The sequence below is a fragment of the Ceratotherium simum genome, chromosome 3 (assembly GCF_057802395.1).
Source record: "Ceratotherium simum simum isolate JZ-2026a chromosome 3, ASM5780239v1, whole genome shotgun sequence".
NCBI lineage: Eukaryota > Metazoa > Chordata > Mammalia > Perissodactyla > Rhinocerotidae > Ceratotherium > Ceratotherium simum.
This window is the reverse complement of record NC_141902.1, coordinates 13,041,537-13,063,064: the sequence shown is the minus strand read 5'-3', so window position 1 is coordinate 13,063,064 and position 21,528 is coordinate 13,041,537. Positions and strand designations below refer to the sequence as shown.

Sequence of the window (21,528 nt, the reverse complement as noted above, 5' to 3'; positions counted from 1 at the left end):
AGTAACTTTGGCCACCAAAAAGAGTACTGGATACTTTAGATTAGACTTAGAGCGAACGAAAGTGAAAATTCAGAAGTAGACCACGCAAGGCCTCTGATAGCTAAACGGAAGACGCGGGAATTACATACACGTGCAGGCTCGGGGTTCGCCTTCTTGAGACCAAGCCTCTTTCATTTTTAAACAAAACCCCTTTGCAGCGGTTCAGGGGTGGGGGGAAATGACAAACGTCGGCACGCAGGACCAGCGGACCGGCACGGTGGCTGAGCGCAACGGCGCGCGGGCCTCCGCGAAGAGGGCCCCACGCGAAGGCAATAGGTGGACCATGGCCGTGCCCTCGCTTTGGCCGCGTGTGGTTACACTGTCTGCACACGGCGCGGCCAGTGCCTCGAGCCTGCGTGGCTGAGGTTTGGCTCCGCGCTCCTAGATGAACCCATTAGAGATTGCTATGGGGAGCTAGTCGCGGGGGCGGGAGAGGGGTCTCCGCCTGGCGGTAACAGTGGCCTCCATCTCTGGCTGGGTCTCCCCAAAACTTCCTCGTCCCCTCGACGGGCCTACCTTCTCACATCTGCTCTCTCGCCACCTGGCTAGGCTGGAGTGAGGTAGGATCCCCCGGAGGCCTGCAGGACAAGCTATTCTAAGAACCCCCCTTCCAATGACGGTGGCGCCCACCACCCACCGAGTTTTGACTTCAATTCTGAGATGTCCGTCTTTTCCCCCAAATCAGTCTCCTCAGCCCCTCCCCTCTTCGAGTCTCTAGTACGCGGACCAAGCGCTTTCATTTGCTTATTCAGCATTTCCATCAGCCCGATTTTGCTGTCTGTTTGCGCTGCCCCTGGGAAGGTGTCAAACACCCATTTTCATTGTATTTAGTCACCCAGGTGCAGAGCGGGCTTGAAAGAGACAGCGGAAGGACTTTCCGGACCGCGCTGTCGCTCACTGGCCCGCACCAATCACCACGCTGCTTGCCCTCGGACCCTCCTCTTTGGGGGCGTGACCCTAATGAGTGATAGACGGAGCCGCCCGGCCCCGCTCAGCCCAGCCCACGCTGCTGCTTAGATTGAAATGCAGAACTCAAGCTTCTTTCATCAGGGCACAGACTTCCTTTTACTCCTTCCTTTTGCACTCTCGCCGCCTCCTCCCGGGGAGAAGCGGAGGCGCCGGCGGCCCGGGGCACCGACTGGCCGGGCCACTGAGGCCGTGCAAAAAGTGTCTTTCTGCGAGTGCGGAACTGGGGCCCGGTCGGTGTACTGCTCGGAGCAATGGGTGAGTGGCGGCGGGGTACGCTGTCAGAGCCGGGAAGGGAGGGAGGGAGCGAGCGGGCGAGAGAGGGAGGGAGCGCGAGGGCGCGCACTACTGAGCGCTCGCGCTCTCCTTATTGACTTAGTTCGTGTTCCTACAAGTTGTAGGAACCCGCTAAGGGTCAGCGTCGCACAGCAGTTCAGTCTGAACGCTGGCTACTGGGTTGCTGTTGATGCCATTTTCTGATTTTAAGAGAACGGAGGGGTGGCATCGGCAAGCCCCCAGGCCTAGAGGTGGACCAAGTTCTGTTTCACTACACGTATCCGCGCAAACAAAACAGAAGAAACCTGTAGTTCCCCCTAGCCCTTGTCTAATTGCGCAGGTCCCCAGGCGGGGCGCTGGGGATCAAGGGGCAGCGGCCCAATGACTTTTAGCGCCGAGCAGGCGAGAAGGAGCCGGTTGCCGGCCTCAAGACCGATTTCCCCGCCTGCTTCGGAGACACTCAGAGCGGCCCTGACTCGCACCATTTTATTTGCTTGTAGCGGCCGCAGGCGTCACTAGTATGAGGGAGGGGGTCCGCCTGGACCGCTGTGGTTTGGGGCCGTTCGGCTAGGCTCAGGGACCGTACGGTTTGGGGAAAGCCGGAGTCCTTAGTCCGGGGCGGGTGCATCCGCCCTGGCCCCTGACGGGCGCAGAGGCCGAGTGGCAAGCGGCTGTCCCAAACTGCGGGTGCGCGTTCCCGCGTGCCGTGTGTTCCTTTTGCAGAGCCAGCCTTTGGGGAGGTGAACCAGCTGGGAGGAGTATTCGTGAACGGGAGGCCGCTGCCCAACGCCATCCGGCTTCGCATCGTGGAACTGGCCCAACTGGGCATCCGACCGTGTGACATCAGCCGCCAGCTACGGGTCTCACATGGCTGCGTCAGCAAGATCCTGGCGCGCTACAACGAGACAGGCTCGATCTTGCCAGGAGCCATTGGGGGCAGCAAGCCCCGGGTCACCACCCCCACCGTGGTGAAGCACATCCGGACCTACAAGCAGAGGGACCCCGGCATCTTCGCCTGGGAGATCCGGGACCGCCTGCTGGCAGACGGCGTGTGTGACAAATACAACGTGCCCTCAGTGAGCTCCATCAGCCGCATCCTGCGCAACAAGATCGGCAACTTGGCCCAACAGGGGCATTACGACTCATTCAAGCAACACCAGCCCGCGCCGCAGCCGGCGCTGCCCTATAATCACATCTACTCGTACCCCAGTCCCATCACGGCGGCCACCGCTAAGGTGCCCACGCCGCCCGGGGTGCCCGCCATCCCCGGCTCGGTGGCCATGCCGCGCACCTGGCCCTCCTCCCACTCCGTCACCGACATCCTGGGCATTCGTTCCATCACCGACCAAGGTAAGGGCTCAGGGGCCGATGCGTGGATGTGCAGAGCCTCCCTCCGCACCCTCGCTGGGGTTTCTGTTATCTGCGGCCTTGGGGCGCGCGTCTATCCTACCACCGGAGGCTTTTTCCTTTGGAAATGTAAGGAGTCCTCCCAGGGGGTGTCCTGATCTCATTAACTTGAAATTCAGGCCCTTCGTTTCCTTGCCACACACAGTCTCCTGCCTCATCTCAAACTACCAGACCCATAACATCCCCCCATCCCCAACACATGGTTCGCATTTTCCACCCTCCCCCGCCTCTCGCGCTGCCGCAGCCTCAGACCCGCTCGCTCACTTGGAGAGCGCGGCCGGGGCCGGACTTGGGGCGCAGCCCGGGAGGCCCGAGCCGGCGTGGGGCTGCCGGCTGCAGACACCGCTGCGGGCAGCTTGTTTGGGAATCAGATGCGGCTGCGAGGAGTCGGGCACCCTGTGGAAATTGCAGTATTCTTCTTGGATTCTGGCAATCAGGCCAAATTTGCTCAGGCAGGAAGTTCAAATGTCACCTAATTGGTTTCATTCTTATGCTTCACTTCATTTTCCTCGGAAACCGAGGTCCCGAAGTTACTACTAGTAACTTGCATGTCACTGCCTTGCTCATTCTGGTACTAATTTTCTGCTTTATTTCTCTCTCCCTCCCCTCCTTATCTTGACAGACTTCACTATATATATGTTAGGAAGTGGCACCAACCACCGCTGTGATGGAGCCAAAATGCATGGCGACTCGTGCTGTCCTCTCTTCTGTTCTTTCCGGTTTTCCCCGCGCCTGCCGCTTCGCCCTGGGGTCCCCCGGTCCCCGGGAATGCAAGTGGACATCCAGTCCCGGCACGTTTTCAAGGGTGCCACCGCGCTGTTCCTTTCCTTTCTCGTCCTTGACCTTGCCGTGTCGTGTCTTTTCTGCTTGGTAAGAACGCTTCTCCGAGCCCTCCTGCTCAGCCGGGCTTCCGCAGGAGACCCCAGTTTGTTTTCTTTTATTGCGTTGTTAAAACAAAACACGGCGTTAACTTCTTTCTCGGTAGGGAAAAAAGAAAGTCAGAACGCCCTAGACGGAGAATTTAAATACTGCAGAGATAAAGAGTCTACCTTCTTAATTTCTCAGCCAAAAGCTTAAAAACCACAGAGGAAAAATGAAATAGGAAAGGGGGAAATAGTTCCTTTAATTATTTCCTGCCTTTCTCCGTTGCCACCACACTGGCACAATTATCTTTTTAACTAATTAAAGCAGAGCCTTGATTTCCCATCTTCTTGTTTTCTGACTGTGAATTTACAAGATCCTTCTAAGAGATCAGTTTTGTCTTATTCTGAGCTGGTCGGAGCTTTAGCTGGAGAGAGTTTGCCCTTGATTTATAGGATAAACTGACCTCACTGACATTTAAAGGAAGCCTCTGTTCATGGGAAAGTGTGAGATCAGCAGAAATGGGGGCTCGCAGGGGGATCTCAATTTCTTAAGATAACTTCAGGCTTGTGCCCACCGATTGCCTTTTGTCTGGGAAGGCAAAGAGAGACTGGCAGCTCTGGGCCAAAACACAGTTTCCTGGTGCAAATTGGAACACAATCTAATTCTTTGGAGAGGGGGAGGTAGAATGAAAAGACTGGCAGAGTTAAAAAGAAAACTTTCCTTCCCTAGGGATCCTACAACCAGACAAATGTCAGTTGGAAAGTATTGGATTATGGAGAGGAGCAGCTTTTCATTCTAGATGTTGTTGATTCTGGATGCCAGCTTTAAACAACCTGTTTTCTGACAAATCTGTGAATATAAAATCATTATTTCTACAAACTATCATTTCTATAAAATGATCGCCCCTTGGAAGCACTGTGTCAGATGGAACTGTTTAAAATCAAGTTGTAGTGGCTTTGTCAAACTTCAGTCCTGCACCCGTAAGTCCCAAAGACAAAAACACATGGCTTGTAGTCTTCAAAAATCTTCTCTTTAAAATTGTGCTTGGTCACTCAAGGATGCCAGTGATTCAATATGCACACCCCTAAGTATTATGGTAATCAGTTTACACCATATAATTTTCTTTGCATCGCTATTAAGAACGTAAAGGATAACTGATGGCTTTACTGACTCCTGTTTCAAAACACTTAATCCTACTTTCATTTTCTTAACCTTTTATTTCATTAAAAAAAAAAACTTTCTCTCTCTAACCTTACCACTGACACTCGTGGCATTTACAGTGGTAACTGTAGTATTTATTTTTCGAGTCGCATGCACATAACCTCGCATATTTAATGTGTAGAGATAGAGCATCAGGGTAGTCACACATGGTATGCACACAGAAGGCAGAAACCTACGCACGTGTAGTTTGCATGTGTATTGCGGGCATCATTTAGTTATTTGTTTGCAAAGGACTTTGCTGGTCTTTTGTTCCGTCTATGACATAAGTACTAGATCCCCACAGCACAGTGAGCGCTTTTCTGGACGTCTCTGAGCACCAGCACAGGCTCAGTGAGGCCAGGATGCTCCTCTCTCCCTTTTCAGTCCCCACCAGTCCCAGACGTCAACCCCCAGTAGACCCTGGGTTAGGATGGGGAGAACTACGCATCCAGCTTCACGGATTCTTTCCCCGATTTGGGAAAATTTGGGGAAACTTTCAGGTCCCTTCCACTCGTTTCCCCGGGGAGCGAGGAGAAGAGGAGTAAATCAAAGGCCGGTTGAAAAAGAAAAAGAGCCCTTCCGGCAGGCGCGGGTGAGAGAGCTGGGAGAGGCCTACTCCGAGGCGCGCCCGCTTCACCGGCCTGGGCTGGGAGCGCAGAGGCCGCGCCTGGGCCCAGCGCCCCGGGAGGCCGAGGGCAGGGCCGACCGAGGTCGGCGCCCGGGTGCTCGCGAGTGGCGGGTTCGGGTCGCGTCTCGGGGGGGTGCGCGCAGCGCTGGAGCTCCCCTGACGCCTTGTCCTCCTCCCAGCAGTGAGCGACAGCTCCCCCTACCACAGCCCCAAGGTGGAGGAGTGGAGCAGCCTGGGCCGCGCCAGCTTCCCCGCCGCCGCCCCGCACGCGGTGAACGGGCTGGAGAAGGGAGCCTTGGAGCAGGAAGCCAAGTACGGGCAGGTGAGGAGGCGCGGGCCGCCGGTGGGCGCTGGAGGACCCACGGCCCTTTCCGGGCCTCGACCGAGGGGAAGCCCGGGCCGACGACCGGTCGCGGCCACGAGCCCGATGCCGGGTTGACCTTCGAGGGCGCATTGAGGCCTCGACCCCGCGGGGGCCCGGGGCCTGGGCGGCGGGGTCCGGGGCGCGGCCTGGAGGCGCGGGCGGGCCTGGGCGGCCCGTGGAGGCGGGGAGGCCGCGCCGGAACCCTTCCTGCCGCTCCGCTCGCACCGGGCTGGAGGCACCGGGCACGCCTCCGGGAAGGCCCGCCGAGGTCGCGCGGTGCGCGCGGCGGCCGCGGGGTCCCCGCGCTCCGACCGGTCGCGGGCCCGGCTCCCCGAAAAGCAGCGAGCGGGCTTGTCCTGCGATAGCGAGAAGAGGGCAACCAGATAAACGTAATAAAGTTACCATTTCCCCATTAAAGGTCACGTCAGACTCTCCCAGGGGAGGTTAGTGAGAAAACCTCAAATTATACGGACTGGCTGTGGACCGTTTAATTTTTCTTTCCCTCTGTCCCTCCCCTGACTCTCCAAAAAAAAAAAAAAAAGAAAAGAAAAAAGAAATTAAAACACCCCTGTGTTTTGTTTTTTCCTGAGAAAAACTAAGCAACCACACCAACAAAAATTCTAGAGTTTTGAGTCTAAAGTCATCACCATCCCAGAGTCAGGAGTTCAAAGCTCTCAACCCTCCCCCCAAAACCCCGGACCTTAAAGCAGCTAAGGTTCCTTTGAGCAGACCTGGATAGGTTTGCAAATTTCTTAATACCAAACTCCAATTCTAAAGCCTCAAAATACCCAGTTTTCGTTTTATTATTTTGAAGATTTAATTATTACTTTGAAGATTTAAAACTCTTAAACTTTTCTTATCTATCAAAATCAGCTTTTTAAGTGAAACGTTACTTAAAGTGAACTTTAACTTAAAGTTAACTTGTTACTTTTATTCACTAGGGAAAAAATCCTAGTCGTTATTTTCTCTAACCCCATTTTCACTTCCTTTTCCCTCCCTTATATTGTTAAAACAGAGTCAGATACATATTAGTAGCTCTCCCATGACAAATATCCCAGAAAACAGCAGCAAGGAGAGTCCCTTTCCTAAGTCTGTTTCTACTATACAGAATGCTAATGAGAAATTATAAGAAAGCTTGTCATTTTCTTCTACAAAAGGGCCCGTAATTCCTAAAGAGGAGGCAGTATGTACAATGCGTAGGAGCTCCAATCTCTGGCACCACCGCCACTTACGAAAGTTATTGAACGTTTTAGAGCCTCCATTTCTTCATCTGTAAAACGGGGAAATAATAGTCCCAACCTCAAGAGATGTTAAGATTTGACGAGAGAATGCAACCTTCGATGGCACATAGTGAGCATTCATTAAATAGTACCTGTGGCTATAAATGGCTGTTAGAGATTGACTTTTAAAAACAAACAATTTTTTTGTCAGAATATACTTTGTTCAGAGAGCTCATAGTCAAAAAAAGTCAAGGCATTTTGTTACAAACAGTAGAAAGACTCTATTTAAAGCACCTAGCATTCATAGTAGCAAGCATTTATAAGTGCTCAGTAATTTTTATTAGGTCATCATTTCCTGGAATAACATCTTGAAGTATAGAGTTGAAAAATAGGCTCTAATTCCCACATATAGTTGATGAACCCAGTTTAAAAATAAAGCAATGTCATAATCCAAAAATCTTGATGATTTTTATTTTTACTCCCTTGAATTATAGACCCAGCATTTAAACTTGTTTAGAAATGGCTAATATATACAAATACCTCAAAACTAAACTGATCAATTTAAAACAAAAATAGGACACTGTTTCAAATAAGCTACTCCATATATCCTGAACATTAAACATCTGTTACATGTTATACACTGAATATTAAATCGCTAAATTATCAGATTTATAAGAGCAAGTAACTTAAAGAAATAAGTGGCCAAATAAGTATTGTTCTAAATACTTAAGCGAACAAGTTAAATTTTTTTCCAGAAGAAAAAGATAATTGAATCAAACTTACATTTGAAAAGTTCTTGCATTGCCATGTAGTAAGATAATTCAAATGATGTAAAATGTCAAAACCTGGAAAGTTTCTAAGTACAATTAAATCGGTAGCTACTCTATTATTATCAAAATAGTGCTTAATGCTGAAAGTGTGTAAGTAGCCACATAAACTTAGGCTCTGTCATTTTGTGAGCAGTTTTGGAATTTAGACATTGATTTCCTTGAGGGTAAAATTATACATTAATACTTGTTCTTAAACATGCAAAGGTAAGGTGTGTTGTATATATATATATGTGCATTTCTCTTAGCGGTATTCAAAGGGCAGCTTTATTTTTAAAAGTTATTTTTCAAAATGTTATCAGCATATGTACATTTTTACAACCAAAATGTAAACTCAGGTAACAATTTTTCTCTATTTGTATTATGAACAAAATTTCAAAATCTTTGGCACAAAAAAATCCTCAAAATTTTTGCACATGATACACTCAGGGCATTTACAGTTGTTTTTAAATAGTGCAATATTATATGATCCTAGTTTCACTTTAGTATATAAAGGAGGAAATTGAGAATTCAGAATCATAGGACTTACAGCATAATCTTTTCCCAGAAGACACCTGTAAAATCCAAAAGGGCTGAATTGACAACTGATTATAGGTGTTATTGATTCCTGTAATTTAGAGTTTCTATTCTCAGTTGATACTGCAAAGAAAGATGCCCTCTTGCTAGTAATTAGAACCTTATGCACATTTCAGCTATACACACACCTATCTTTTGTTTTTAAAAATATTAGTTAAGAATATTCAAACTTGTCTTACACACATTAATGGTACCCTGCAATTAATATTTTATAGTACCATGAGAAGTCCTTATTGTCTACCGCTGAGGATAGAAGAAAAGGAGTATTTATTTTGTCTTTTTTCACCCACATTCAACACTGGGCTAGAACTGTTTAATCTCTTCTATTTTGAACGGCAACAATGTTCTCTGGTTCCTAATAGCTGGTTCTCTTCTGCTGAAAGCATAAAACCTCTATTGAATGCAATTGCATGGCAAAAAAGCATATAGAGAAACATGGGGTGGGAATATAGCTACCCTTTTATATGGTGCTTAGTGAATCAATGCCTGATTTTGTTTAAACAGTTTATAAACAGTTGCATAGTTCTTGAAAAATTTTCTACAATTGAGCATACTTTCTCAGAAAAAAATATATTGCATATTTGGTACTCTAATTAAAGTAATCTGAATGCTAGATTTATAAGAGTTGAGTATCTGCATTTTGGGGTAGTAATATATTAACTCAGACAGCAAGTTTAATATAACAGTTACAATTTGAGATGTCAGAAATGGAGAATAGTCTATAAATACTTGAACTTAAGAAAAAAATTCAGAGTTAAACAAGTTGTGAAAATAGTTGAATTTGGAGACATAAATTAATCTGAAATTCTTACGAAACATTCATTTGTACGTTGTGTTTGAAATAAAGGTAGTATTTCAGAATCCTGAATATAATTTTCCAGTACATTATTTTTAAAACTGGCTGTCCTTGGAGACATACTGTTCTCGTGAAAATGTAAATGATGTTGCATTGAATTTTTCTTCATAGCAAATAAATTAATTTTGTGTTAAATAATTTACAGTTTTGTAGAGAATGCAGTCTTAGGCAAATGCCAATAGTCTTTGAAATTCATAATGTTATCTATTATGAAGAACGTTCTTTGACCTAGTTAGCTTTTAACTAAAATTAATGATTATGTATCAGTAAAATATGTCATATAAAATACCAAAAAAAGTGATTTAAAATTTTTTCAAGCCTACATCAATTTTAATAACATTTGGAAGCATAAAATTCATTAAAAAAATTTGAGTAACAGCTTTCCATTACCTAGAGATATTTAGATCTGCAATGTGATAACTAAGCATAATTAAGGTCCTTTTGGATGGATGTTGAAACCATATTTACAACTGTGATTTCATCTGTCAGATTTGTTTTACTAGGTCATTGCATAATGAATTAAGAATGGTAGAACCAAAATCAGAAAAATGATTTCACCAAAAAACCAAGAAAATCTTGTTTATTTTCATATCCGAACATTTTTCTTGCTTATGATGTCAATGTTGAAATTCTAGGGGAAACACATCTTTATTTGTGGCTAAATCTACTTTGTTATAAGCCAAGGTAAACTCCTTGTATCATAAGAGGAGGACCAGGTAGAACTGAGAAGTGGATGAAAAATTGTGGGTGGAGGACTTGGTACTGCTACTTGCAGTTTCTTCAAGAGAGAAAATGTTGAGTAGACAATTCCCAGAATTTGAAGAATAGTCTATAACCTCTAATTGCCAGACAGTTGTCATACCAGTTTTTTTCGTGGTCACAAATGTTTGGATACTATTGCATTTCCATTTTCTCTTGGGGGGAGGGTAATAATGGAACAACCATAAACCAAATAATGAACTGGCTAAATTAGAACTTTTATTTACCATTTTCAACAGCTTTATTCATTTTGCTTAAAGTATAATGCTTGTTCTGTGATAAAGGGTGCCTAAATTTTTTGTTTTGTTTTATTTTTAAAGCAACAGTACCGAATCTTTTGCTTTCAAAAGACTGCACCAAGAAGTATACAAATGATTATGAAACGCCTATGATGTGTCCTGTTTGTGGGGATATGAGATGGTTAAGGCGAGTCCTTGTCCTCAAACTGTTTACAGTCTAGCTCTCTGCCAATACAGCTTCTCAACATATTCATTTAAAAACATATTTTTTAAAACTGGCAAGTCTATAGTTCTAACATTTTAGAACAAGTGAAATGAAAACTCATAGTTTCATTCATTCTCATGATAACCTCAACTAGACTACATTGCATCTTATGTATTTTTCCTGGACTATTTCCTTTAATGTCAGTGAGATAAAATCTTTTTCTAAAAATATTCAACAAAGCAAGTAACTTACTTTTTCCAGCGTATGCAATCTGGTCTATTTTACTTTGTATTAGTAAACCTCATTCTCAGAATTAGGTAGTAGATAGTTTGCTTCAGGGAGGACCCTGGTACAGTTCTTTAGAGGAAAAGATTCTCGTGGCTTTCATGGAAGATCAACATGAAAAAGGGGTTGATAGATTGAGGTCTTATTTATGGAATCTTTAGGTAAAGTCATTTTCAAAAATGAGATTTCCATTACATGCCCATTGCTGGGGTTTCATTTGGAAAATTTGTTTACTCTTCCCTGAGGTTTCCATATGTTGGTTGATTTATAAATCATATTTACAATCCAATTAAATAGAGTAATTTAGCATGTTTGCTCCCACTATATTTATGGTGTACATTTGGTAGTCTCTATTCAGCCTAACTAGCTTTTCAGATTAATTACATGCCCTTCACTGAAAACATTAAACAGATTTGGGGAGTTTAAGTCATGTACTCTTTTACTGGAAAGAATAAACAAACATCAATGCTACCTGTAGTTGGTTTTCCTTTGCGGTGGAAAATTTTACTCTTTCAGCGATTGCTTCATAAATAACAATTACTTTACCCAGTAGAGATTTATATCTTTTACTAATGTCATGTTTCAAAATTAATAGTGAGAAAATTGATGTGTTTATTGAGTCACTAGAAGGAATGAACAGTGAAGGCGGCAGGTACATTTAGAGCATATTTGTTCTCTCATCTTCTTATGCCATTTTTTTCTAAATTTCTAAATCTGAACTTCAAAGGAAAATTAAGACAAAACTTTTTCACCCCAAATCTAGGGCATAATTTAACCTGAGGGAAAGCTAAGAGCAATTTTTATACTGTTTAAGTTTAAAGGTTTCTATCTTTTTTTATTTTTTAAGCAAACACTCTCCTTGCCTTTTTCTACAAGATAAAGTCAAACCTCGGCCAACTTCCCTTCCTACCCTTCCTTTCTGTGATACAGGGGACTGCATTACAAAATGACTCGAAATATATTGTGGATTTTAAAGAACGTTGAAATATTTAATACTAATAGGAATAATAACATAAAAGCAAGTTTGGTGCCTTAAGTATGAGAAATTGGACAAATATGGAAAACAGGTAGTAGTATTTTTTACACTTGACAAACAAATGTAGTCATGGAATAACTAAGGCACCCGAAGGTAACACAGGTCTAAATCCAATGTTCTGTCTCCCCTATATCCCAGAAGCATTATCTAAGATAAGAGTCCATTCCAGCCTGGTTTCTCAGGGGGGAACATCTCTGGGCAAAAAGAAGTGGGTCCATGTAAGGCGATTGTAGACATTGCAACAGAACAGCTGAAGAGCCCAGAATAAAGGGGTCCCATCAAAGAGCAATGGTGTGGAAGTGAAAATAATAACCTAATGAATTAAATTAGAAAACAATTTCTATATTGCAATTGAATTGGAAAAAGTATCTAATTAACCTATGTCAGCTTTTCTTACCTCTAAGGATTAAATTGGTTTTACTACTAATAATTCTATTATTTACATTATACTTTCACTAGGAAATATGTTGGTGTGTTAATTCATTCACATCACTACCAGGAAACAGGGTTTACCCTTTATTTCTAAATAATAGAGAAGTTGAGGGGAAAAACTGCTACTTGAAGAAGGATGCCGAGTGTCCATGCCAGGATCAGGATTAGAAAATAGGGTGTTTTTGGTGTTGTTAATAGTAACGATACCAACAATAATTTACTGGGTGCCAAGAGAGCACTGGTTTCCAGGCAGACTTGCCTGCCAGAGCGGCTGCATTTTGTTTGCAAACTAAGATTTTACGTTTAAATTCATTTCAAAAGATTTATCCATGCAACTTTTAAAAATTCACATCACAAGGCCCAAAACTTTGCAAGCAGATTTTCCAATTTCAAAACCATGTATATGCAGTTCTTTTATATTTGAATAGACAGTCTCTTTTTTGATAAAATAGCTCTGGAAAAAAATGCCCCCAATCTTCACTTAAAAACCCTTACGAGGCAAACTGCCTGATGTTGCATGTCCTTTGTCCAACAGGCGTTTTCAACATGATGTTTTCAAATGTGGCCCATGCTTTATTTAACAAAGGTCGTGCTCATTTTGAGTTTCTAAAGTGACAGCCCACGCTCTGTGCCCTTCTTTACTGAAAATGAAAGCTACACCAACCAGGCCCTTCACAAATGCCTCAACAAAAGAGCCAAACAAAACTGAAGTACGAAGCACGGGCAAGGCTGACAGCGGCGTGTGGAGAGCTGAGCTGATCCTGAGAGTTTAATCACCTCTACTTCCTTCCTCCCCTCGCATGTCCATCCTGTAATTCCAACAGCAAAAGCAAATACTGTGAATTTTCTGGTTTTAGCCTCCTCAAAACCCTTGTGGAAAGAATAATATCCTGTCTTTTGGCATTATGTTTGTTTAAGTAGAAAGACTGTGAGTGCATTTAGAATATAATTAAGGTCAAATCTAAAAAAGAATTGGAAAGTGGAGTCAGAATACTGTTAGCTTCTCCTACTCCGAACCTACATTCTGCTTCTTTCTGGGAACCCATGAAATGTCAACTGCTATACTGTGATGATTTTCACCTCTTCTCTTTTCCTGCTCCTCGTAGGCACCCAATGGTCTCCCAGCTGTGAGCAGTTTTGTGTCAGCATCCAGCATGGCTCCCTACCCTACCCCGGCCCAGGTGTCACCTTACATGACCTACAGTGCTGCTCCTTCTGGTTACGTTGCTGGACATGGCTGGCAACATGCCAGCGGCACCCCACTCTCCCCCCACAACTGTGACATTCCCGCGTCGCTGGCGTTCAAGGGCATGCAGGCAGCCAGAGAAGGTAGTCACTCTGTCACGGCGTCCGCACTCTGATGGGAAATTCCATCTGCAGCAGCTTCCCCAGGTCCCCCCTCTCAGCACACCCACCCCTCTTCCCAGGTCTCGGATCCCACTCCTTCTGCCCGCCAACCCTCCTGCCTCGCAAGCTGGCTTTCCGGACTCACATCCTTTGTGCTGATGACACTTAAGTATTTCTTGCCATAACTTCTCTCTCTCACAGAAAACCTGACATGACTTCGGGATTTAAAAACAAAAGCAATGCTAAGGATTGAATGAGACATTTGTGTTGCCCACACACTGTTGTAACGTAGTGAAGAAACCTGCACCCCTCAAAGGGCTTAAGGAACTTGTAAACTAGTCTTTGGTAAAACCACATGTGTATATTTATTCTAAATCAACCTGAACTTTTGAAACGTGCAATTGTTGAGATTTTGCAAAATCAATAAAGGAAAATACATATAGAAAAATGTTATGCTACACCCTCTAATCAAATAAGGTGACCAGATAAGCCTTAATTCACTATTAATTAGGAAACCAATCAATAATTGACTTGTTTGAGTGATCCTTTGTTTATCTTTAAGAGGTGACCTATTTTGTTGGAAAATATATGTATAACACAAGCAGTATCTGACTTTAGCTCCTCCTGGCGTTTTGACTTGGTTCCAAATACAGTAATGTTTATATTTTCTATTAGTTTGTAAATATGGACTCTGGATGGTGCATTTGTGTTTTCATTCCATGGGACAGCCCCCTCCCTCCACCTCTCTCTATTTTTTTCTTTCTTTTTGCAAAGGTGACTTTCTAGCAACGTCTTTGTCTCTGTTTGGTGGTGGGCTGCTCGGGCTCCCGGACCTGGACTTGCCCCCAATTTTGTGTGTGCAGTGAAGGCGTCAACATCTCATGAAGGACATATTCTTTCTACAGCAGAGAACTCCAAAAAACAGATAAAACAAGCCAGTCTCTCATTTTGTATCCTAATCAAACAACACACATGCCAAGCATATAAAGACGAGAGGGTGGAAAATGTCTGACCAAGAAGGCTCTAAAGGAAGTCACTTAGAAACTTAAGTTTAATGTGAAACGCTTTGCAAAGACACTTAACATGAACTTTACATTAAGAAAACCACTGTGAAACTAAATTGTACTGTTATTGTTGGCTTACCTGTGTGTTCAGCAATCTCAGCCCAAAATTATGTTGTAATTTAAAGAAAATGGAAAATTCTGCTCTAATGAATGTAAAAATGGCTTGCTGTGAAGTTTACATGGTTGTACAGAAGCATGTTTCATGTGTGAGTAAACTGGTGGTGGTATTAGAAATACAAATGCTATTTAATTTTTAAAACTTCCCTTTTTTCATTTCTGGAGTTATAGGACACAGTTTAACTGATAAATCTTTCTAGACCAATTTGTTTTTCACTTTAATGTTAATAATAGAGCTGTGGGGTATATGTGTGTGTGAGCATGTGATTATGTGTTGTCTTTTAAAACAATTGATTTTCCTGGGCAAAATTCTACAGTTTTTATCTCTTCTGTTTAGAAAGTTCTTCCTGCTTGGCGATATAGGCTTGAAAATACGTTTTAAAAAAACATTGGTATAATTCATCTATTGGAAAATTAATATATTGCGAGTTTTTTGGTATTAATTCTGTGCAATAACTAAAAGGGTGCATCACTAGATATGGACGTTAAAGACCCACTCGCCGGGTAATTTTGATGTCTTCCTACCTGTGCTGTGCACAGCCTCCATGGCACTCCAGTTCCGTCTCATTGGTTTCATGGCTTCATTTACAACTCAGATAGCTAGATCAGCTAGGCTTTCAAATCGGTAGGATATAAACAGTAAGCAGATTTCTGACATACAAGTTATGTTCGAGGACCTGCTTTTTTCGAGCAGCAGATATCTTGTAGAGAGCTTTGAACTGCATTTATTTCTAAAGCAACCGAAATTCAGTGCTACAAACAGAGGATTATAACTTCAGGAGAAGAATAAGCAGAAGGAGCAGATGAACTCTCAGGGCCATAGTCTTCCTTTGATCTTGTAAACCTCCTATTGACATCTGGAGTTCCCAGTCTGGTGAGAAAATAGACTATAAACTGAATGGAACAAAGATACCAGTCCAATATCTTCGTGGAGACTTTAAAACCATACCATACAGGGACTCTCCGGCCGTCCAGAAAAACTGACATAAGGTACCGAATTATTCCTTATCAGATGTTTTTAGGTGGCTATTAGGAGTCTTTAAAAAAATATCAATCGTTTGTCTGGAAACACAACTAAATGTTATTTTCTTTATCTAAGTTAAGAAATCTCTTGTTATTATGCTATTTATGATTTTTTTCTGGTTCTTGTATTTTTAAAAATCTAATATTAATGGTATCAAAGTTTTCTTTTTATTTTTCTATTTTCCCCCAAATCTTTTCTTAGCAACAGTGAATTCACATGGAGTAAATTTAAAAAGACAACAGAAAGCCCCAAAACAATTTGCTATTCAAAGCAAATTATGATGTAAAGCTCCTTTTAAAAATAAGAGAAGGAAAATGGGATATGATATGGGGTTGGGATTGTTTGATTTTTAAACATTATCATTGGTTAATGTTGACATATTTCTTCTGTTTCTTAGGGGGTAAAAGTGTTGTTTTTAAACTGGCAAATGCACTCTTTGGAGATCCTTTTCCACCCCATGCACATGGAGAAGTTAAAGGTTCACTTTCATGGCCTCTATGCAGGCAGCCCTCTCCTTCCCAGGATGCAGGAGCATGCCCTGCAAGACAACGCAGGTGCACAACAGACACATCCTTATTCTCTTGTCTTTTCCTACTTTTAATGACCCTCTCATTGAATATTGGGCTGAAATATAAATTAAAAAACACGTTGGAAAGGATGTACAACGAAGGCTGTGTATGTATATACAATATGTCATAAAAGCCTTTATTTTTATACTTCAAATGCTCTAAATTAATAAAAAGTAATAATTACCATGTTATCTTTTATTTTTTTATTTTCAAAATGCTTTAGTGACATAGCCTCATGGTAGAAATATCCCATAGTAGTAGGTAAGAACAGGCATCATCTAGAATGTGCAGGTATTTTTGTTGATTTTTAGCCACTGAAGGAGATCATTTCAGGATGCAGATATACAATCAAGGGGGGTTATATTAAGGCCAAGGAGATACTTTTTGAAGTGCATGTTAGTACAGGAATCTTTGGAAATGCTAAGAATGTACTTCTATTTTGAAACATTTTTTTCCCTTCATAATACATATTTTAACACTGCAGATAGCAGACTTCACACCTGAAGCTGTCACTTTAATAACCTGGAAATGTAGTTTTACTCTAAATATTCTTTTTAAGAATAGCCTGGGTAAGAATTCTCAACAAAGATATTGGGATGCAAATACAGACAGCACAAAATGGGCCCTAGGAGTGGTTCCAATTTGTGATTTGACATGAAAATATTTCAGCAACAAAACTTGTTTTCAAAGGGAACTATGCGAAGGAAAGTAGTTTAATATAATTTCATGTTTTCTATTTGTCATAAAAGACTTCAACTATCATGATTTTAAAATATGACCTGCTTTAAACAACAGTGTAAAATATAAAGTAGCTTTAGGGAAATACAGCTGAGATGTGTATTATTACTAAAGAAAACCAACAGATTTACATTTTAACATAAAATGTAACATTCTTAGAAGGCCATTTTAGTGTACTTTAAAAAAATTTTCCTTGTATCCTTTAAATATTTATAGAAGAATTTTCATTCCTCATAAAACTCTAAATTTTGGCTTATTTTTATTTATTTATTTTTTTACTTTAAATATTTCTTGACTTCTTGGGAAAAAATAATGATCAATACAATGAATTTTCATTGTGAAGCAGTGTAAGAGGAACACAGGTCGCAAAATTTATATTGCTTTTATGAAATATATCTGATTCTATGCTATTTTTTCTGTATTCAGTTTACATACCTCATTGCTTCATATGATTTTTCTTCTCACAGTTTTATGGATATGGCTAAAACTACAGTCAAATTATCTAGAGATGATAATTTTTTCTTCTTTTTTTTGGTAGGTTTTTTTTTTTTTGGTGAGGAATATTCGCCCTGAGCTAACATCTGTTGCCAATCCTCTTCTTTTTGCTGAAGAAGATTGGCTCTGAGCTAACATCTATGCCAATCTTCCTCTATTTTTTTGTATTTTGGATGCCGCCACAGCATGGCTTGATGAGCGGTGTGTAGGTCCACGCCAGGCATCCGAACCCATGAACCCTGGGCCATGTGAACTTAACCACTACGCCACCGGGTGGGCCCCTACAGATAATTTTTGAATATCAAAATAAGTTTTGTTCTTGAACAAACTGTTTTCCCCTTTATAATTGTATATAATTGTATAATTATAATTTATAATTGTATCAACTTAGCTGATTGATAGTCTCTCGTCATGGTGCTATTTAGTAAATATGCATTATTTCAAGTGGGAAAACCCTTCCTAGGCAATCACCAGTTCTCCTGAAGCCATGAGTAGGCATATTCATAAACCAGCAGCATCACTGCACCACCTAAAAAAGAAAAGAGCTGGTTTTAACGGCAAATCTTGTGAAATAGTGTCATCTCTCCCGCTATGTTTCTGAATCCATGAAGTCCCATGCAGCCGATTGGGCAGGGGCTGTTCGTAATCATCAGTTCTTGAGCAACAATACAGAGATATAAAACTATTGTGTAATTCTCAGAGCAAAATCAAGACCATCTTGAGTCTCCAAAGACGTTTTTTTCCCCATGAGTTTCTGTAACTTTCATCATTTCTCATCAGATTCTTTTTCAGGCACTTTTAATTTTTAAAAGTAAATAAATATAGACACATTTAGTCATGTAAGGGCATGTGGCTTTTCTGCAAACAGAAGCTTTCAGATTCTTCATATGTAGGCAAAGGATTGATTTTTTTCAGTCCATAATTAGCATGGTCGGATTGCATTCAAGAAGGAAATCTCTAAGATGGTGCTTGACAGATGAGTCTGGTTTTCTCTTACAGCTTTCAAACTGGATTGCAATGTGAAAAATAGCTTCTGAATATTTAAAAAATCTGTACTGCAAAACTTAGCTAGCTTTCAACTTCCTTTTATTGTCATTCCAGCTGCCTCAGATATATATAGGGATTGCACTTAAAAATTTGGTAGTGGGGGTTGGGTGTCATCAGACCACCATTTTTCTTGCAAGCGAAGACTTACATAACTGACCGTAAAGAGGCTTGCTATGTAAAACATCAACAGGAATGTGATGCAGGAAAACAGGCACCGAGGCTGCTGAATACCCAGACATTGGGAGAAGCATTTGTATGTGGATGATTTTGTATTCTCTCTGATGCAGTAAAGAGCACATGTCCTGTGCCCTTTACGATAATCTGTATTTATCCTTTCATGTCTGTGTGAAAAATATTACAAAATCAAAGTGTGGACGAATATCCTGAGCACAATTTACAGAAGACTTGGCTGCAGGAACAGAAGATTGACGTCTGATGGAAAGAAATAGAACTTGATTTTGATCTTAGTTATTTTGTACACACTGCCATATGCTTTTTTTTTTTTTTAATCTACAGGCCCCATGTTTGTGTAACCTTATGCCAAAGATAATTATCTGTATGTAATTTTCATTTTTAACCCATGAAGATACTCTATTAGACCCCTTTCAGCTGCTATAGCCCTCTTCGCACTCTGCAAACAAAAAGGGACGCATGACAGCGGGTTGTTAATATGTATGTAATTGCTCGGTTTACTCTTATTAGCTGTTCACAATGTAAGACAATAACACGCAGATTTGGGTTAGTTTTCAGCCTAGTGATATGTGAAGTTTAAACCACAGACTTCGAGATTCTCCTTTCATGGGAGGTACCTGATCATTAGCCATAGAGAGGTGCTAAGGCTGTTATAAAAATAAGATGGGATGCTTGTCCAGAACGAAGGATGAAAATTCCAGGTTCACTTTTCTTTTTTACTGTCTCTCTCTCTTTTTTTAAAAAAAATCTTAGCCTTAACTCAAAAGTCTTACCTTTCTCTCTACCTTTCTTTCCTTTGAAGTTACTTAGGACTTGCGAGTTTGGAATGAGAGTGGAGGCCAGGTCCTTGAAGGAGATATCTGGTTATTCACAGTTTTGTTTAACCTGGATGGGTACGTCCACAACAACTCTTTTCATTGGATTTGACACCACAGTGACTCAGGATACCTCATGCAAAAACATTTAAAAAGCCAACCAAACATTTGCAAGCCTCTAACAAAACTTGGGGTCAGATTATTTAAGAGTTTTGGATTAAGGTTCCAGTCAATTACCATTTTAGCTCAACTCTCCCTGGTCACCACTCTTTTTAGGCCCATCCCCTCCTGAGAAAGCTGGGTTAGAGCCAGTCCTATGATTTTCTCTAATACTAGGTCTACTGGCAGGTTTTTACTGTGTGGTGAAGGAAAAACACCACATACTTGCAGAGAGAGTGGCACAAAATCACCAATATTCTTTATTATTGGGTTCGTTTTCACACATGCGCCAGTGACTAACAGAAGGCAGGAGTGAATCTCAAATGTGAAGCAAAATCCACGCTTCAATGCCTAGAGAGGTTGGGACAGATGGATTGGGAATTGTGGCAGTGTTTTCTAAATACGAGAAAGTGTGAGCAGTTCACCAGCTTCAGTTTACGGGCTGTTGTTCTATATCTCAGGTTGGTCGAAATGCTGCTTCATTGGGTTGAGATCTAAAGGTGAATGTGCACGTGTGTGAGTGTGGCAGGGGAGGAGGACATTGCTGTGCAAAGGGAGGAATGGGAAAAGGAGAGAGGAGAGGAGTAGGGGAAGGCTCTAGGGAAGATTACCAGGATGTCCAAGTAGGTGAGTGTGGCCTAGCAAAAAAAATACGTGTGGTCTGGCGCATACTTCTGTACTTATTCACCAGGTTGCTTATAATCCAAGACTATTTGCCCAGGCGGTTGAGTCTGCAGCAGTTATTTTCTTATCTGTTTACATAGAGGCAGCTGACTCTCCCTGTGGGAATGGCAGTTTTTTGTGGGTGGCGTCCTGAGGTAAGGCCCCGAGCCAGGAGTCTCCATGATCACGCTGACAGAGGCCAGGCGGGTGAGCGGCAGGCTGCAGCCTCACCACGCCCCAGAGGTGACTGTGAAGGCCAGTGGCTCTTGCTGTTCGGGGAGGCAAGTTGTCCTCCTCTCTTTTTGAAATGAGGTTGAGACAGGAGCAAGAATGAACTAGGAGCACCAGGAAAAGTTTTATTAGGCTGGTCCCTCACTCGGTGAAAATCCTCCCCTTCAGCCAGAAGCCACCATGGATGTATCTCGTTGCTCACTCAAACTCCAACTGGCTGTGGATCCTTTCCTATTGACTTAAGCTGGGCTTTGGCCTCTGTCAGCCTCCAGCAAGGCTATAAATAGTGTCTTATAAACAAAGGCACTATTAGAACATTTCTAATGGATGCCTTCAGTATCTTTCATATCCTCAAGGTTTCTGTCTCTCACAGTCTGATAAGCTTTTTATCACAGTGTTGCTGATAGACACAAATAAGAAAATAAAGAAGGAAGGATATAAGTAATACAAACATCATTACCTGGTCCAAGCCTCATAATCTTGGGAAGCAGGCCCTTGTACAAAGCTAAAATCCTATAACCAGAAGAGAAAGAGTGACATTCTTATTCTGAAAATAAAATGAAGCTGTACCTCAGCTTTATTGTGATGCTGACCTACCATTTACAAAAAAGAATTATTTAAAATTACACACATCCCAGACAGTATCTGGCTAAGTATTCTCTGCAGCAAATTGGACAAGGGGAAAGAGCTAATCAATTCTTTATTACCTAAGCTATGCTGGTCTTGTCCAATCAGAAATATGACTTTCATCAGCAAGATGGTTTTTGCTTTCAAGACGGGTCTGACTTTTGAGACAGCTGTGTATATGGACAAAATGACTTTGTGATTGAATTTGAAAGACCACAAACTCAGTCTTCACGTAAGGAAACATGGTGCAGTGTAGATCAA

At 42.2% G+C, this 21,528-nt stretch overlaps 2 protein-coding genes across 2 annotated transcripts in view; one reads left to right on the top strand and one right to left on the bottom strand.

Annotated features, from left to right (window-relative positions):
* Positions 1-1,259: 1,259 nt before the first annotated feature.
* PAX9 (paired box 9) lies at positions 1,260-14,430 on the top strand. Its single transcript, XM_014792110.2, has 5 exons — positions 1,260-1,263; positions 2,005-2,631; positions 5,560-5,702; positions 13,286-13,508; positions 14,301-14,430. Exons 1-5 carry the CDS (start codon positions 1,260-1,262, stop codon positions 14,390-14,392), a joined length of 1,089 nt encoding a protein of 362 aa, XP_014647596.2. The 3' UTR covers positions 14,393-14,430.
* Positions 14,431-16,420: 1,990 nt separating this feature from the next.
* Positions 16,421-21,528, bottom strand: part of SLC25A21 (solute carrier family 25 member 21) — a 457,416-nt gene continuing 452,308 nt past the window's right edge. The window contains exons 9-10 of the mRNA XM_087422494.1: positions 21,101-21,153; positions 16,421-18,062 (exon numbers count right to left, since the gene is read on the bottom strand). Of these exons, the coding sequence (XP_087278620.1) occupies positions 18,001-18,062; positions 21,101-21,153 (115 nt within the window). The 3' untranslated portion in view covers positions 16,421-18,000. The remainder of the gene's footprint in view (positions 18,063-21,100; positions 21,154-21,528) is intronic.

Coding starts and splice junctions, on each gene's coding strand:
- PAX9 (XM_014792110.2), top strand. Junction 2,632..5,559: donor TCGTTCCATCACCGACCAAG/GTAAGGGCTCAG, acceptor TCCTCCTCCCAG/CAGTGAGCGACAGCTCCCCC. Junction 5,703..13,285: donor AGGAAGCCAAGTACGGGCAG/GTGAGGAGGCGC, acceptor TGCTCCTCGTAG/GCACCCAATGGTCTCCCAGC.